This window comes from Bos javanicus, chromosome 24, assembly GCF_032452875.1.
Source record: "Bos javanicus breed banteng chromosome 24, ARS-OSU_banteng_1.0, whole genome shotgun sequence".
NCBI classification, from domain to species: Eukaryota; Metazoa; Chordata; class Mammalia; order Artiodactyla; family Bovidae; genus Bos; species Bos javanicus.
The window spans coordinates 48,450,184-48,469,393 of NC_083891.1; the positions used below are offsets into that span (position 1 = coordinate 48,450,184).

At 48.9% G+C, this 19,210-nt stretch overlaps 1 protein-coding gene across 8 annotated transcripts in view; it reads left to right on the plus strand.

Annotated features, from left to right (window-relative positions):
- The window catches only part of CTIF (cap binding complex dependent translation initiation factor), a 324,350-nt gene that overhangs the window by 274,347 nt on the left and 30,793 nt on the right, over nt 1–19,210 (plus strand). For all 8 annotated transcript variants that reach the window (XM_061400121.1, XM_061400115.1, XM_061400122.1 and 5 more), the window contains exon 10: nt 6,452–6,607. In XM_061400121.1, coding sequence (XP_061256105.1) covers nt 6,452–6,607 — 156 coding nt within the window. The remainder of the gene's footprint in view (nt 1–6,451; nt 6,608–19,210) is intronic.

The following is a 19,210-nucleotide window of genomic DNA, read 5'->3' on the forward strand; positions in this document are numbered from 1 at the left end:
AACATTTTTTAATCTTGCAAAACCAAAATTCTAAACCATTAAACAGCTCCTCATTGCCCCGTTTTCCTAGCCTCTGGCAGCCAACATTCTATTTTCTGTTTCTATAAATCTGACTACTCTAGATATCTAGATGAGTGGAATCATACAGCATTTGTCTTTTTGCAACTAGCTTATTTCACTTTAGCATAATAACCTCAAGGTTTATCCGTGTTGTAGCATGTGTCAGAATATCCCAAGATGGAAAAGTATTCTATTGTATGTATATACTACATTTCCTTCATCCATCTGTCTGTCAGTGGACACTTGAATTGCTTCCACCTATTGGCTATTATGAATAATGCTGCTATGAACACGAGTGTGCAAATATCTCTTCAAGATTCTACTTTCAATTCTTTTGTAATATATGCCCAGAAGTGGAATTGTTGGATCATACTGATAATTCTATTTTTAATTTTTTGAGGAATCACTATACTATTTTCTATAGCAGCTGCACCATTAATTTTTTTTCTAAAGGTAAGTATGTGGGTGGGATTTTTAAAAAACATTTGCTTGTGTAAAATGTATTTGTCTTGCTTTCACTCGTAGCTCGGTGTGTTCTTTTCACCTCAAACATGTGAAGAGCTTGCCTCAGTGTCTCTGAATTTTAATATCAATTATAGAAGTATACTGCCAACCATATTTTTGTTCCTTTGTAAGAAACCTAGGGTTTTTCTTTTTTTTTTTTTCCTTCAAAGCTCTTTTTAGAATTTTTCTTTTTCCTTGAAATTAAAAAAGAAATTCTCCTGTTAAGTATAAATAGTGGGGCTCTGGAACACTGTGAACCCTTTTTGCCTAAAGAGACAGTTCTTTTGGAGTTTTCTTGTTTGTTTTCAACTTAAAGTTTTTCTGTCTTCATTCCGTGTATTCTGATGTCCTTTCTGAAAAGCTCTATAACTCATGTCCACTCTCTCTTCTCTGTCCTTTTCCTCCTTGCTTATTTTTATCTATTTATTTTCCAAGTCTGTCTCATGTACCACTTTTTCTGCAGCATCCATCCTATCCTTTCCTGCCTCCAATTCACATTTCATTTTGCTGTAGATTTTCTACTTCCTTTGGTTCTCTCCTACCCCCAGTTCCAGTTCCATGCTTCAACTCAGTCTAAGCTTTTTTTCTTAATTTAATCACATGTCACAGAATCCATGTTGTTGTTCTTAACAGACATACAATCCCACATGTTTGTACTTGGGCTTTTTATTTCATTTGTCTTTGATTTATTGTAGTTGTCATTTTTAGAGTTTTGCATTTCCCTTAGATTTTCAAAATAAGGCTCCCCTCTTCTGCAGTGCAGGATTTTTTCCATAGACGCCGTATTTCTTTTCTCCTCCCTTACCCTTGAATGCGAACGGCTGGGTTTGGTTCTGGTGTTCACCATGCGGATCATCCTTAGAGTTTCTTGGCATGTGCTCTGGTAATAGTGGAGTCTCCCCTCAGACCTGAAACTGGTGGCTTCACGTGCACATCCCACATTTAATTTCCCATATTTAGCAGGTGTTCAGTCTTCTAATGAGCTCTGCTAGCCCCAGACAGAATCCTCTCTTCATGCCACTGATTATCAGGAGGAAACTGAGTCAGGCTGTTCTTTGATTGGATATAATTGTTGTGTAAAAGCTCCAGTCCCGGGTTCGCACTGTCCTGAGGCTTTTCTTTCCCCAGAGGGCTTTGCCTGAGAACAGCGTGCCTCTGAGGACTCAGGGAACCTCCTCATCTCCTTCTGCCCCTCAATCTCCAATGACCAGAGCTCGAGCCGTGCTGATGGGATCTGCTGTGGTACGCAGGCGCAGGGTCTTGTTGGTAGTTACAGGCTCTTTGCCTCCCGGCCAGGGGCAGACAGAGGGAGGGCTGCAGTTTAAGCTCCCTCCCCTTCTCACCCCTGCCTGGGTCTTATGGGTAGGGGGCCAGACTGCTCAGGGAAAATATGATCTCTTGGTGACAGCATTTTAGTTAATGGTAAGGACCCTGCAGTGAGCTATGATCTTCCTTCTTAGTGTTATGGGACTTAACATCTGCCTTCACGGGCATTTTTATGGGAAATGGAGAAAGGGTATCTTAGGCACTGATAGATGGGCACTGTTTTAACTCCCACGTTGGCACATTATAAAGGCCTAGCATTGTGGTTCTCAATGATGGCTGTACATTGAAATCACTTGGTATATTTCAAAATGTACCAGTGTCCTGGCCCCACTCTGGCCGTTGACACAAGCCTCCCTGGGGTGGGCTTCAAACATCAGTAGCTTCAGAGTTCCTCTGGTGAGCAAGCAGGGCTGAGAACATTAGCTCAGAGCAGAGAGCAATGGACGGGCTTAGGTTCTCATTCAAGTTATGTACTGGTGACCTTGGTCAAGTCCTTTCAGCCCTTTATACCTCAGTTTCCCCTATTCTAAAATGGGAATGGAAATGCCCACCCCTGCTCTGACCACATAAAGATCTAGTGGGATAAACAGCAGTTAAGAAGATAGAATCACCAAAAGTCTCATGACTTTGAGGCCAGCAGTACAGCACCCTGGGGTGGCCAAAAAAATTGAACACAAGAGGAAACAGTTTGTAGAATCTGATACCATTGCAGGGTCTGGGGCAGCAGGCAAAGTCATTCATTCATTCACAAGTAACCAGAACACTACAAGGAAGCCCCTATGGGAGCCATCTATTCCAGATTCTGTACTAGTGAAGAGATCCCAACTACTTTTGGGATTTCTGGCAGACCACGGTTGTATCAGTTCAGTTCAGTCACTCAGTCAAGTCTGACTCTTTGCAACCCCATGGACTGCAGCACGCCAGGCCTCCCTGTCCATCACCAACTCCCCGAGCTTACTAAAACTCATGTCTATAGAGTCGGTGATGCCATCCAACCATCTCATCCTCTATCGTCCCCTTCTCCTGCCTTCAATCTTTCCCAGCATCAGGGTCTTTTCACATGAGTCAGTTCTTGCATCAGGTGGGCATGGTATTGGACCTTCAGCTTCAGCATCAGTCCTTCCAATGCATATTCAGGACTGATTTCTTTCAGGATTAACTGGTTGGATCTCCTTGCAGTCCAGGGGAGTCTCAAGAGTCTTCTCCAACACCACGGTTCAAAAGCATCAATTCTTCAGCGCTCAGCTTTCTATATGGTTCAACTCTCACATCCGTACATGATGACTATTGAAAAAACCATAGCTTTGACTGTACAGACCTTTGTCGGCAAAGTAATGTCTCTGCTGTTTAATATACTGTCTAGGTTTGTCATAGCTTTTCTTCTAAGGAGCAAGTGTCTTTTAATTTCATGGCTGCAGTCCTCATCTGGAGTAATTTTGGAGCCCAAGAAAATAAAGTCTCTTACTGTTTCCATTGTTTCCCTATCTATTTGCCATGAAGTGATGGGACTGGATGCCATGATCTTAGTTTTTTGAATGTTGAGTTTTAGGCCAGCTTTTTCACTCTCCTCTTTTGCTTTCATCAAGAGGCTCTTTAGTTCCTCTTCACTTTCTGCCATAAGGGTAGTGTCATCTACATATCTGAGGTTATTGATATTTCTCCCAGCAATCTTGGTTCCAGCTTGTACATCATCCAGCCCAGCATTTCTCATGATGTACTCTGCATATAACTTAAATAAGCAGGGTGACAATATAAAGCCATGAGGTACTCTTTTCCAAATTTGTATACAGGTAGACATTTCAGTGGGAAGAGGGTGGCAAGGCAGGAGGCTTGAGAGGTGGGCGTGAGACCCATCAGATCTGTGGGTGTGAGTGGACCTCCAGGGACAGTCTGGATTGATGGCTTCATGGAAGATTCAAACTTCGAAAGTGAATAAGAGCTTGGCCTCTGATATACTATTCCAACTTAAAAACATCATTAAAAGGAAGGAAAAAAGTTTGGTCTCTAGAGCAGGTAGACCCTGGGTTCAAATCCCAACTTTGCCATCACCTCCTGGCCATGGTAAGTTGCATAACTTCTCTGACCTTGGCTTCACCATCTATAAAATGGTGCGATAACAGGACCTGCCTCACAGGATCGTTGTGACAGTTAAATGAGGCGGTACAATTAAGGTGCCGTCATCCAGTCCCTGATTTGCCACCTGAGGCCCCATATGCCTTTTAGGTTTCTCGACAGCACTTTCATCACACCCAAGGGACAGGCATTAACCAAGTCATCCAGGAAGACCTTCCATCACTGGAGATTCTGAGAGTCAACACTGAGGAGGATGATCAGCCAAAAGAAGCCGTGGGAAGGGTGCTGGGCTGTGGGAATGACTGGTGTCACACTCTACAGCCTGTTCCCTCCTGGGTTCCATTTCTTTTGGCAGTACAATCATCCAGAGCCAGAGTCTTGTTACTTAGTGTCTTTGAGTCTTTCCTTTCCATCACATCCACAGCTTACCACTTAGCAAGTACTATATACCTTCACACGATCTCTTGTACCAACCTTGTATCAGTCAGCTACTGCCGCTTAACAAACAACCACAGAAATTTCAGCGGCAATCCTGTATCAATCAGCTACTGCTGCTCAGCAACCAACCACAGAAATCTCCGTGGCACACAGTAATAAGTATTAAGATGACGTGTATGCACGTTGGCCGGGAGTTACCTGATCGAGGTTAGATTTGGGTGGGGCCCTCCATGTTTCTCTCATCCTCCTCCTGGGACCATCGGCCAGCCCACAGATGGTCTTCTCACAATGATGGAAGAAGTATAGGAGAGTAACTGTAAATACTTAAAGCCTCTTAAGGCTTGGAATCAGAACTGACACCGTCACTTCTGCCTCTTTCTGCTGACCAAGGCAAGTCACATGGCTAACACAAAGACAAAGGGAAAGGGGAAATATATCTGAAACATAACCTAACCTACCACAGATTCTTATCTTTCAACTGCCAGAGAGTTCAGGTCTTTATTTCATTCTGTCTGGACTTCTGCAGTGGCCTCCTTTCTGGTCTCCACACCTAAGCCATATTAACCTTCTAAAGATCACAGGTATGATGATGGCATTTCAGTGATTCCCCAGAACCTTCCCTATCAACCAGCACTTGGAACGCGACTCCTTGGCTGGCTTCCGTTATCCACTCCAGCTTTCTTTTTCCCCGGCCTGCCCCCATTTTCCTCTCCACCTCACCTATGCTGGGGTGATTCTTATTGTTGTTTAGCTGCTAAATCATAGCCAGCTCTTTTGTGACCCCCATGGACTGTAGCCTACCAGTCTACTCTCTCCATGAGACTTCCCAGGCAAGAATACTGGAGTGGGTTGCCATTTCCTTCTCCAGGGGATCTTCCCAACCCAGGGATCTAACCTGAGCCTCCTGCCTTGGCAGGCGGGTTCTTTACCACTGAGCCACCAGGGAAGCCCACTAACACTGGACACAGACTGGCAAATACCTCCCTGTTTCCCCAACGCCCGTGTTACCCTCCCCGCACCTTGCCTGTTGTCATCGCTCCACCTGAAATATCCCCAGATCCCAGGTCAGAATCTTAACTCTTCCATGGTGCTGATTTCCATTTGAAAGGAGTAACTCCTACCTCAGATTTCCTCCGAAGTCTTTTTACCTGGATCTACCTTGCGCACACACACACACACACACACACACACACACACACTGGCTTTTAGTATCTTCTGTCTTATGTCACAGTTATGAATGAACATGTCTTATTCTACCCTCTAGAACAGTGCCTGGCATGCAGTGATGCACTGATATTTTTAACGAGTATGAATGAATGAATTCTGCTAGTTTTTCTTCTGTGCCCTAGGACCTTGGCTGGCAGGGGCCATAACTGTGTCTGTAGCCCAGTGCTGCGGCCAAGATGCCCGCTGCTGGATGTATGGTCACCCTGCCTGCTGCAAGGGCATGATGTGGAGATTAGCAAAGGAGATAGTTCAGCCATGGGGGGGAGGTGATGACTGGGAAAGGTGTTGTCTCTCCTTTACCTCATTCCCTCCACTTTGGTATCTGGGTCAGTGAGGCAAGGCCGTTCAGTCGCTTCAGTTGTGCCCTACTCTGTATGACCCTATGGACTGTGGCGTCCCAGGCTCCTCTGTCCCTGGGATTCTCCAGGCAAGAATACTGGAGTGGGTTGCCACGCCCTTCTCCATGGGAATCTTCTGGACCCAGGGATGGAACCCGAGTCTCTTCTCCCGCACTGGCAGGCGGGTTCTTTACCACTAGTGCCTCCTGGGAGGCCCAAGGGAAGGCTGCCGGGGCTCCTCAATCTGGGGACACTGAAGAAGAGGTGCCATGGCCAAAGGTCAAGGTGGTCTTTCTGCCCACCAGCGAGTCCTCAGCCTTCACGCTTCAGCCACGGGTCCCCCATCCACCTCCTTGCGGTAATCACGGGGTTTACCAGTTGCTCGGGGGCCCAGCCTTAGCCAGAAGGTGCCATGGTGGAGTGGGGTGGTTGCCGGGCCCCCTCCTAGCCCCGCGTGGCTGACAGGGTCTCTTGTGCCTCTGCAGAAGGACTTCACGGTGCGGGAGGAGCTGCAGCAGCAGGACGTGGAGCGCTGGCTGGGCTTCATCACCTTCCTGTGCGAGGTCTTCGGCACCATGCGCAGCAGCACGGGCGAGCCCTTCCGTGTGCTGGTCTGCCCCATCTACACCTGCCTCAGGGAGGTAAGCGCTGCCCGGCCCTAGCGACGCGCCTCTCCCGCTCCCGTGTGCCAGGAACGACAAGGCCCGAACCACGTAAAGTGATCAATCACTGGGTTAAGAGAAACGGAACTCCCCCGGTGCTTCTGTTTACTCTAGCCAGGTTTTTGTTTATTGAGTTTATGTGAAAGGAAATAGTTCCCCAAAGGAAAGTATTATGAACTCGGACTGTCGTCTGTTCATGCTGTAGAACCTCGTCCGCAGAATGCAAGGCTACAGAAAATATTGTTATCTGAGTGAATAGATCTTTGGGCTGGATGGGCTTACCGCTGAATTATTTGTTTTAAAAAAATAGTTGCTTCTACATGGCCTCTGAAAAAGAGGAAAATGAGGGTGATCAGGAAGGTTCTAAGAAGCAAGAAGTCGGTGGGGTCTGTGTCCTACCAGGTACCCTAATCCACTGTGGAGGGTCCTCCTTGGTGGCTCTCTGGGGTAGAATTGAAGGGACAAACACAGAAGCTGTTGATGTGTCCAGTGAGGGGCTTGTGGCTCAGAACACAGGAATGAGAAGGGAACAGGACGAAGGCCGTTGGCATTCCAGTTGTATCTTTGAGTTAGAACCTAGAGAACTTGCTGACGTGCGATACCGAGGAGGGAGGAAGCCGTGTGGGGTCCTCATTTATCAGCCTGCTGGCACCACTTCCTGAAGAGAAATAGATTGGGGATGAAAACCAGGGATTTGGGTGCCCGTTGGCCATCCCCAGGCAGCTCTCTGTCTGCATTGCTCAAGTACAGTTATTTGATGATCCGGAAGAGGTCAGCCCTGGGGACACGGTGTCGACCTGTACCCGCTGCTGGGGACTCACCCAGGGGTGGGTGGGAGCGGCTGAGGTGGAGTGGAAGAAGTGGACGAGGCCAACAGGCGGGAAACAAGCCGGAACGGGCGATCAGCACAGGCTTCATCCGGTGGGGACCGGTCAGCCCACGCCTCCCAGATGCTGGCCCCACCCACCCTCAGCCGCTGATCCCAAGGTGTGGGGAGGGGCAACCTCTGGGGAATCAGTGGGACCAGGGCAGAGAAGTGGCCTGGGTTTGGTAACAGGGAGGGGCACCACAGTGTCCGCGGAGTGAGCACACACTGGGGAGTCAGAGGAGGTGAGGGCGTGAATGGGGACAAGTTTTTGGAGAAATATTTCTGTGAAAGGCCCCAGGGAAGGGGGACTTGTCAAGAGATACTTTTGTGTTTCTGAAAGGAAGATAATAGAGCAATCTTAAGAGAAGGGAGAGGGTATCTGTAAATGTTTTTGAAGTATCCGTTTATAGAAAAATAGCACGTTCATTCCAGCCTGGTAGATCCACAAAAGCAGAGCACGCAGGCCTCTCCTGGGTGCTTTGCGACCCCATAAGCTTCTGCCACTCCACAGAGCCAGAGACGCTTCTTGACAGATGTACTTGAATTCAGACTTGTTTCTTAGATTCAGTCAATGGCCTCTTCCGACTCGATTTCGCTCTCCAGGTGTGCTTAGCTCAGACCACAGAACCACGACAGGCCGTGGGTGTGCTTTGTGCATCCCTTTGGAATGCCTTGAAGTTAGCCCTCTTGGGAACAGGGGGCTGGCCCGGATAGCCTCTTGGGTCCCCCTGTCCTCGTCTGAGCTTCCCTGCACCCCGACAACCTGCCTCAAGGCGGGGAGCAGCACTGTTATGGGGCGATGACCTGGATTGCCCAAACACACTCCCTCTGCGTGATCTGGGCACCTCCTGGTGTTGCTGTCACCTCTCCCCCAGGCAGGAAGTGAGGCTGCAGCTGAGCCCCAGCCCTAGCTGCCAAGACACCTCTGACAACGCCTGCGGTAGTGCGAACCTTCTGGTGTGAGATCCAGAAGCTGCCAAGAGGTCTGCACAGACCAGAAATGAGGAGCCCCCTGACGCCCACTTGTTGGTTGCATTAAACTCTTGAGGGTGGCATCACCCAGGCCCGTGGTAAACTTGGAGGGTAAATAAATAAATTATCGATGGCTTTCATCATTTGGTAAAGAGGAAACCACTGTCCCACATTCCAGCCCATCTGCTTGAGGCCACATAGGGAGACCCCCGAATTCTTAGAGTCAGTTGCTGCCTCCTCCACCTGATTACATGTACACGCATACCCAGGCCTGACCCACGTTCTTCCAAAGCAGGATGAGCCAGTTCTCGGATGTTTCTAGAAGCCAGAATCGTTGCTGCTGCCTTTCTCTGTGCTGGACAAGTTTAGGCTCTTCCCCCAGGGCCATGCAGATGGCTGACCCCAAATGTACAGAGCCTGCCCTGTCCAGAGGTCCTCCCAACTGCCAGAACCATCCCCAGGCTGGCATCTCTGGCTGCCCACTAGACACATCCCAAGTCAAGCCTCAGAGCCTCGAACAGGATGTACCTGCAGCACCCCAAACCCTCCTGCTCAGTCCCTGTCCTCACGTAGCCCAGACCCAGCCTTTTTGCTCCCTCTGTGGCCAGGCAGCAGTCCCAGGACTCCCCAATTACCCTTTCTCAGCATCATGGGGACCCCCACTGCATCCACTGCTTTGGCACCCCCCGCCATGGCTTCCGCTCCTCTCCTTTCCTCCGTGCCCCTGAGCCGAAAACAAACCCACGGGTCATCTTTGGTGCAAAGAGTCTCATTTGGAACAAACCTAAGGAAGAAGAAGATACAAAATCCTCAGTCTCAGGGTCTTTGGAGTCATGGAGGCCACCTTCACTGGACATGGGGCTCACTCAGATTGAGCCTGTGCTTTACCCCTTCAGGCTGGGGGACACCCATCTCTCTGAGGGCTGCCCTGCCCTAGAACGAGGCCCATGGGCGTTCGCTTCCGCACTCTGACCTTGTTGAATTAAACCTTCTCTCAAGTCACCCAAGTTTGAAACCTTGGACTCTGTCCTTGAAGTCTCTCTATCTGGCCCTGAAGCCTTCCCTGCTGGCCCAGCTCAAGTCTGTTCTTCTGGAACCACCTCCTGTCCCCACCTCCCACCAGATGCACCAGGAGCTCCTCCAGGGGGAGGCTCTGCACTCCATCCTTAGAGCTCCATCCTTTTGACATCACCGTAGTAGATTCTTTAGTATTGATAACAGCTCAGTGGAAGGCATTGTCCAAAGCACTTCATACATTCTTCTGTCTCTTAACTGGGGCAACACCCTGAAGATTATCATCCCCATTTCCCAGAGAACAGAGAGGTCAGACAGCTTACTCATGGCCACACAGCTAGTGGGAGCAGAGTCAATATCAGAATTCAGGTCTGACCGCCCAAGTCCCTGCTCCTAAACCCCCTGCTTCACTGCCTTACGAGTCGAACAGGAGCAGCTCTTATTCTATTCTCGTCCATACCCAACGCCTGCTCTGTGGTGGAAGCCAAAAAGATCTTTGTGGAATTGATTCTGTTTTTGCCATAAATAGCATGTGCCAATCAGAGATCCCTCTTCAGGGGATGGAGAAGAATAATTTTCAGTAGGCTCTTCAACTGTGTAAGAACAAATCGTTTCTGCCAAGATGATTTTCCAAGGGATTGAGGAGTATTATTGGTGACCAGAAACTATGTGAGTCTCCTTGCCCTCCTGTTTACAGCTTATATTTGCCTCATGAGCTCTTTTCAATGTTTTAAAATGTTTCTCATGGTAAGAACATTTGAGAACTACACTCTTATCAGATTTTTAAGTGCACAGTACAGTATCGTTATCTGCAGGCATAACGTTGTACAGCAGATCTCTGGAATTTATTCATCTAGCATCACTGAAATTTTATACCCGGTGATTAGCAATCCCCACTTCCTCCTTCCCCCAGCGTCTGGCAACTCCCATTCTAGTCTTTATTTCTATGAGTTTGACTAGTTTAGATCCCTCATATAAATGGCAGCTGCAGTGTGTGTGCACGGCATGTCCAACTCTGCGACCCCCTGAACTGTAGCCCACCAGGTTCCTCTGTCCTTGGGATTTTTCAGGCAAGAATACTGGAGCAGGTTGCCATTTCCTCCTCCTGGGGATCTTTCTGACCCAGGGACTGAACCTACTTCTCCTGCTTTTCCCGCACTGGCAGGCAGATTCTTCACCACTGAGCCACATGGAAACATGTAGTATTTATCCTTGTATAACTACTTCTTACACTTGGCATAGTGTCTTCCAGATTCAAACATGTTGCCCCATATTATGAATTTCCTTCTTTTTAAAGGCTGAAGAGGATTCCATTATGTGTATAGATCACGTCTTAAAATCTGTTTATTTGTCAGTGTACATTTAGACTGTTTCCACATTGGATGCTGTGAACAGTGTTGCAGTGAACACAGAAGTGCTAACGTCTCTTCCAGATCATGATTTCAGTACTTTTAAAGAAATACCCAGGGTGGGACTGCTGGATAATATTATGTAGAAGTTCTATTTTTATTTTTTTTTATTTTTTTGTGGAACCTTCCTACTGTTTTCCATTGAAGCTGTACCATTTTGCATTCTCATCAACAATTTACAAGAGATCTAATTTCTCAACAGTTTTCAACTTTTGTAGTTATACATATGGGGGTGTTTATTACGGCCTTCCTAACAGGTCTGAGATGGTTTTGACTTGCATTTCCTTGATGATTAGTGACCTTGAGCATCTTTTCATATACCTGTCGACCATTTGTTACGTCTTCTTTGAAAAAATGTCTATTCAAATCTTTAGCCCATTTTAAAATTCTGGTTATTAGCTTCTTTTGCTTTGGGGTTGTAGGAGCTCCTTCTGTTTTTTTGGAACATTAACCCCTTGTCAGATATATAGTTTACAAATATTTTCTCCCATTCTGTAGGTTGTCTTTTCACTCTGTTGTTTCCTTTGTTCTTCAGTAGCTTTTTAGTTTGATGTAGTCCCGCTCGTCTCTTTCTGCTTTTGTGATTTTGGTGTCATATCCATGAAATCACTGCTGAGACTAATGTCATGAGACTTTTCCCATATGTTTTTTTCAAGGAGTTATAGTTTCAGGTGTTGTGTTATAAGTCTTTAATCCATTTTGGAGTTTATTTTTGTATAGTATAAGAGTCCAGTTTCATTCATTTGCATGTGGCTATCCAGTTTTCCCAACATCATTTGAAGAGACCATGTTTTCCCCATTTTGTTCTCCCAGCATCTTTGTTTGTATCCACTCCCTCTCAGTTGACCAAACCTGCCTGGATTTATTTCTGGGCTCTAAACTCTGTACCATTAGTCTATATGTTTATTCTAATTATTGTCGCTTTGGAATGTATTTTCAAATCAGGCAGTGTGGTGCCTCCTGACTTGCTCTTTTTCAAACCGTTTCAAGATTGCTTTGACTATTTGGAGTCCTTTGTTATTCCAAATGAATTTTAGAATTGTTTTTTCTATTTCTGTGAAAAATGACACTGGAGTTTTGATTAGATTGCACTGAATCTGCAGGTCATTTTGAGTAGTATTGACATTTTAAATATATTAATCTTTGAATCCAAGATCAGGAACAAGACAGAGAATGCCCACTCTCATCACTCCTATTCAGCGTAGTACTAGAAGTCCCAGCCACAGCAATTAGGCAAGTAAAAGAAACAAAAGCTATCCAGGTCGGAAAGGAAGCAGTTAAATTGTCTGTTTGCGGATGACATGATCTTGTATATAGACAATCCTAAAGACTCCACACACAGAAAAACTGTTAGGACTAATAAATGAATTCAGTAAATTTGCAGAATAAAAATCAACATACAAAAACATCCATTACATTTCTGCATGCTAACAACAGGGCTTCTTCTCTGGTGGCTCAGTGGTGAAGAATCCACCTGCAATGCAGGAGACACGGGTTCAGTCCCTGGGTCAGGAAGAGCCTCTGGATAAGGAAATGGCTACACACTCCAGTATTCTTGCATGGGAAATCCCACAGACAAGGGAGCCTGGCAGGCTACAGTCCATGGGGTTGCAAAAGAGTTGGACACGACTTAGCGACTAAACAACAGTGTTAACAACAAACTATCCGAAGAAGGAAAGGAGGGAAATGATCTTATTTACAGCAGCATCAGAAAGAATGAAATACTTAGGGATAAATTTAACTAAGCAAGTGGAAGACTTGTACCTCGAAAACTACAAAATACTGATGCAAGAAATTGAAGAAGATGGCTCAACAAGTACTGAGCCATCCCTCAACTGGTTTTTAATGCCATTCTAAGGACCTTTCAGCCTGCTAAGGTCCTCGGTCAAACTGTGACTGCAAGGGTTCCACACGCAGGAGGGGTGTGATCAGTGTCTGTGGCCTGAGCTAAGGGTTTCATCATCTCCTGTCTCACCTGGAGCCAGTCTGCAAGGTTTGGGATCTGGCTCACCCAGCACCTCCCCGCATCTCCTTTTTCCCGACCCTGCAAGGCTCCCTGCCACCTTTGTGGACCCAGTGGTGATTTTACTAGACTCCTCCAAGTTATCACTGACTACTTCTCTCTGGGCCGCTTACTTCAAGAGCTTTGTTAAAAATCCCTCTGCAGGGGATCCTGGGCTGGCTTTTAACCCCTTACACTCGTGTCTTCCGAGCCTGCTTTCCCTGGGCACCATCTCTGTCCACTCCCTCTCAGCCTTCCTCGCTCCCCCGAGCCCCCCATCTTCTCTCTCTGGATTCCCACCCCCCTGCCCTCTTCAGAGTCTGGCAACCATTGCCAGAGGTCAGGAGGGGAGGAAGGGAGGCGGTGCCTCCATCAGGAATCTCTCTGCACCCCTCTCTGACCCCCACCAATGCCTCCCTCCACTTGGCTCCCTTGCTCTCCTTCCCTCAGGCCCCAGAAACCCCATCCGCCCCCTCCATGCCCTTCCTCTGAGGGGTGTCCACCCCCACCCCCAGGGATGCAACTGGCTGGGCTCCTCACAAGGCTGGCAGGCGCAGGCTGGGGAGGAGAACTCCGAGGGCAGGAGTCAGGCTTCTCAGGAAATGAAATTGCTCCGCGCAACAATGAGAGGGCCACTTTTTTAACTTTTTGCGTGAGCGTGCATTCAATTGCTCACATTGTTTTGGCTCCAGGGGGAAATCTGACCTCGGAAAAGGCTGCAATGAAGTGGGTGTGGGTGGAGATCCTCCGCTATTTTCATAGGGCCCAGAGAGTCCAGTAGAACATTCTTCAGGGGTTCCTTTCCCGTGGGACCAGTGCCCCCTTCCCCAGAGCAGAAGAGGGGGCTGTGGATGGATCTAGCCAGGGCAGGGCCCTCTGTGGCTGGAAGACACTGAGGACGGCTGTTGCCGGGGTAGTGATGGACCCTAAGGGGAGCAGAGACAGAATGATCGTCCGTGCCGCCCCGGACTCGTAGCTGCATCCCTGGAGCGGGTGGGGGGCGGGGGCGGGGCTGCCCCTTTGCACTTTGGGAAGCTTTTACAAAATGACACATTCTCAGATCGCTACTTCAACCAATTAAATAGAACTTTCTGGGGATGGGGGTTTGAGGAGGCAGGGGAGTGGGGGAGATTTAAGCTTTCTGTGCGACTCAAATGTGCTGCCAAGGTTAAGATGTGCGTTTCATGAGACCATGATATGCAGAGGGCACATGGGAGGGGGACCACCGGAAGAGCCAGAGAGACCTGAGTTTGAATCCCACCTCTGCCACTTACCAGCTATGAGCGTGCGTGCCAAGTCGCTTCAGTCGTGTCCGACTCTTGCGACCCTATGGACTGTAGCCTGCCAGGCTCCTCTGTCCATGGGATTCTCCAGCCGATAATACTGGAGTGGGTTGCCATGCCCTCCTCCAGGGGATCTTCCAGCCCAAGGATCAAACCTGCGTCTCTTACGTCTCCTGCACTGGCAGGCAGGTTCTTTACCACTAGTGCCACCTGGGAAGCCCCTAGCTATGGGGCTTTAACCTAATTCTTCATCTTTCTAAACCTCAAGTTTCTATCTTGGCAGGGGAATAATGGGAATAACTCAGTCTGAAGGTTAGTTTTAAGCCCCTCAGTGAGCTGACACGTTGTGAACTGCTGTTGAAAGCAAACCATATTCTAGGCATTGCTCACGAGAAGAATCGCATCACAGGAGCCCCAGAAAGTCAGAGCCACTCTCCTAACTGGGCTCCACAGTCCCCCACGATCACAACCCCTCTTCCTGGAGAACCTCTCATGAGTCCCACAGCTCCAGCCACCCAGTTCCTGTTGTGTTTCCACAAAAGGTCTCTGACATTCCTCCTGCCTCCAGCGTGATCTTCCTCCTCCTCCTGCCTGACTCCAGTCCACCTTCAGGACCAGGTTCACTTCCCACAGCGTCCCCACCCCACCCTGATTTACTCTTCGTGCAGCACATTCTAGAATTTGCATCTGCAGAGAGCTGCCGACACAGGCCCTCTGGACATGTCCTTAACCAGTGGTTGTATTAATGCCTTGTGACCTCATTTGGGTTAAATCATTTTCAATCTTCCATTGGGAGCTGAGAATAGGCTGAGTCTCATCCAGCATGTAACCCCAACTGCATTGTGTTTAGGACTCTGTGTTCATTTGGTTTGCAACAAAGCTACTTTCTTTTTTTTTATATTTATTTATTTGGCAGCTCTGGGTCTTAGTTGGCAGCACATGGGATCTAGTTCCCTGACCAGGGTTTGAACCCAGGCCCCCCTGCACTGGGAGTGCTGAGTCCTGACCACTGGACCACCAGGGAAGTCCCAAAGCTACTTTCCTAATGAACTGTAAAGTTACCTAGTAGTCCTGGAAAGAAGGAGTGTACATTGTGACCCTCCTGCAAGGAGTTTGCAGTCCACTAGCCACCACATGGCACCCCACTCCAGTACTCTTGCCTGGAAAATCCCATGGACGGAGGAGCCTGGTAGGCTGCAGTCCATGGGGTCGCTAAGAGTCAGACAGGACTGAGCGACTTCACTTTCACTTTTCATTTTTATGCATTGGAGAGGGAAATGGCAACCCACTCCAGTGTTCTTGCCTGGAGAATTCCAGGGACGGGGAAGCCTGGTGGGCTGCCGTCTATGGGGTCGCACAGAGTCGGACACGACTGAAGCGACTTAGCAGCAGCAGCAGCAGCCACCACATGGCACCCCACTCCAGTACTCTTGCCTGGAAAATCCCATGGACAGAGGAGCCTCGTAGGCTGCAGTCCATGGGGTCGCTAAGAGTCAGACAGGACTGAGCGACTTCACTTTCACTTTTCACTTTCATGCATTGGAGAAGAAAATGGCAACCCACTCCAGTGTTCTTGCCTGGAGAATCCCAGGGACAGGGGAGCCTGGTGGGCTGCCGTCTATGGGGTCGGACAGAGTTGGACACGACCGAAGCAACTTAGCAGCAGCAGCAGCCACCACATGCGCAGTGGACTCTGAACATTTATGATGGGTTGTACAAGTTGTACAAATACAGAAATGGAGGGAGTTAGGAGTGTGGGCAGCCGCTGGGGGCAGAGAGGAAGGGGGACTAGAGCTTAAGGGGAAGTGGGCTTCAGACAGGTATTGGCAGGGAACAAGAAAGGCCCCCATGAAGAAGAGTTTGAGGGGAGGGCGGGGAGCTCAGCCCATCTGTGTGAAGAGATAGCCTGATGGGTGGGCCGTGGGCTGGCCTTGACTCACAGCAGGGGCATTCTGGTGGACACAGGGTGATACTGGGAACCTCTCTCTGAGAGCATTTTAAGCTGGAGAGTGACACCATGGAGAGCATAAAGGAGAGTTTGTTTATTCATTCAACAAACACTGAGAAAAAAATGCTACTTCTTTACTGAACCCAAAAGTCTCTCAGACATTTCCTGCTGGATTCTGTGCCGAGATTAAAGTCAACTAAATCTGGGGCACTCCCTACCCAGAAAGACCCACGAGTCACTCGGTGCATGGCAGAAAGTACAGTGCTCAAAATAAGGTGAGAGTGGGAAGCAGGAATGTGGGCGCCCAGAAGGCAGATGAGGCAAGATCTGCCTGGCAAGGGCACCTTAGCTGAGAGCAATCCGACTGGAACCGTCAATCAAGCAGGCTAAGAAGCAGGAAGGGAAGGGCTGGAAGGAAGCTTGAAAATTCAGGAGAACCTTCCTCCTCTGTGAGCAGTTTATTCCAGCCTGCATCTTAGGCATAGACCCTGTGTGGAACGTTCCTCTGACAATGCACCCCTTCCTGGGGCAGGTACACAGGGCCTGGGCACCAGTTTAGCCACCAGTCCCTCCAGGGCTGGCAGCTGCCGTTATGAATACCCAGGTTAAGCAACCATGCCTGTAACCTCTGCAGAAATAATTCCCCACCCTTTTTGTCCCCTCCAGAACTGCTGTCCCCCAATTCCACTTGGCAGCCAAGATGCTCTGTGGTGTGACGCGGCTGACCTACTCATACAGCGCCCAAAACAGACACATACACACACACACACACACACACACACACACACACATATACTGATGTGCCCGGATCTGGGGCTCCCCTGATCCTTGACCTCCTCAAGATACAACTCAGCTCACCCCCACCCCCAGACCCTCCCTCAGAAACCCCCCCCTCACACTGTCCTACTTCCTTAGCCAGACTCTGCAAACTGAAATGTGAAATTTGAAGCCAGTGTTCCCCTTAGCAACCATGGTAACACAGGATCTGATAGAGAGCCTGGAGTTATAAAAATACCAGCTTCCACCAGACACTGGTTTCCAAAGGGAAACCAGTCTCCACGCCAGAACCGTTTTTAAACCGTCTTTAAAACTCAAAAGAGATTTCCAAACCCATCTCAACATGGCTCAGGAGGGCATCTCTTCAATTCCGCCGTGGAAGGCGGGTGCCGGTTGCATGCTTTCGGTATGTTCTCTAAGAAATTTAGAAATGCAGAAAGGATGTGGCTCTCTGAGAATCTGGTAGCTGTGTTAGGATATACAGGTGGGAAAGGTTTTTCTTAAACGGCAAACATTCGAGATACATACATATATATATATATATATTTTTTTTTTTTTTTTTTTTTTAAAGGTTTAGATCGAATTGCCGCCGCTCCTTCCAAGTTCCCTCCCAGCCCCCAGCCCCATCAATGCTCCTAATTAGAGGGGAAATGATTTGATCTCTGTCCCCTTCCTTGAAGACAGTTTTAATTAACATAACCGTTTTCTAGCAGGAATTCTACGTTTAAGCCTTGGAGTGGCGAGGTAAGAGAGTTGGCTAAACTCTGCTCAGGGCCGAAGAGAGGGGTCCTCCAGCCCCTCCCCTCCCCCACGGAGCCCCCGCGGCTCGGCCTCTCGCCTTATCCTGGCGCTGCCTGCAGGGGGCGCCCAGCCTTACGGGTTGGGGGTGGGGGGCTCACCCGCCCCAGCCTCCAGACCCGCCCCTGCAGCCCTGGGCGGAGGGGCTCTCCCCGCCTTCCCCCAGCTCCGCGCTCTTCTCCTGCCTTCCTCTCCTCTCCTGGGGCCATGCCTTGTAATTTTGAAAAATATTTTAACTCAGTAATTAATGTCTGAACTTCAAGAGGCCCCTGCTTTCTGCGGAGTCTTGCGGAAGGCGGGCGGGGAACGGGGAGGGGCCGGGATTCGAATTTTTTCTAGGCTGGCGAATGGAAGGTGGAGGATAAATTGTTTCTCACTAGCGTTGTGGGTATGAGATACACATACAAACATATATATGTACAGCGTGTACACATACGCATGCATCTGCCCATAGATCTTTTAAATCCTTTGCACTTTAAAGAAAGGAACCTTCCCCGTGGCTTTCTCTCAGTGGGCTGATGTCAGAGCCTGCTCAGCCCGCTTGGGAGCACGAGGGGAGTCAGGCTGGGACAGTTTGAGTGTGTGGGTCGGTGGGGAGGGGAGGTTGCTGGGAGCGAGAAGGGATGATCTTTATAATTAGAGAATAAGAAACCAGGCATTGTGGGGTAAAAATAGCCATCATAACTTCAGATAACCCAGAAGTAAACAAAAACAACAAAGAAGAAGCCCATTTCCTACCTACAAAGGAGGTTGTGAGTAAGCAGCCCCACTGATTGCTAGGCTGGTCGGGACCCATCTGCAGCCCCACGGAACAGCGCCCCAGGGTTGGCCCGTCCCCTATCCCAGCTCCGCTAGGCCTTTCTGCTCCAGCTCAGGTCCCCTCCACCTGGCAGTTTGGGTGTCTTTGAGTGTCAAGGGCTGACTGGACTGCTGGGGCCTGGGCCTGAACGTGCTGTGCATGGCCCTGCCCTTGCAGAGCTGCTGTCTCCAGGGGAGGAGAAGTGCAAACACAAAGTCCCCTCTGCCGGGAGCTGGTGCCTAAATCACACACAGCTCTCTCCAGAACACTCACTGAGCTTCCTTTAACCAGCTCCAGCTATCAGATTCAAACCGTTTAAACCTAGCAGCTGCCAATACCACCCCCACCTTCGCTGATGCCCCTGCTGGGTAGGTGACATTTAGGAGCACTCGTTGGTCTGATAAGCAGGTTAGGAACCACCTCTTCTCCTCTTTTCTGTCCGCCTCAGGTCCTAGACAGAGCCCAGTTCGTTATGGAGGACTCCGTTGTCACTGGCGCCAGCAATGAAAGTTGGTAATGGGTGGCCTGGGCCAGGCCAGTAGAGAAGGGTGTTATTGTTCCGCCGCTCAGTTGTGTCCAACTCTTTGCGACCCCATGGACTGCAACATGCAACATGCCAGGCTTCGGTGTCCGACACCATCTCCCAGAGCTTGCTCAAACTCATGTCCATTGAGTGGGTGATTAGAGGAAGAGATGGTCTTCAGAGCCAGAC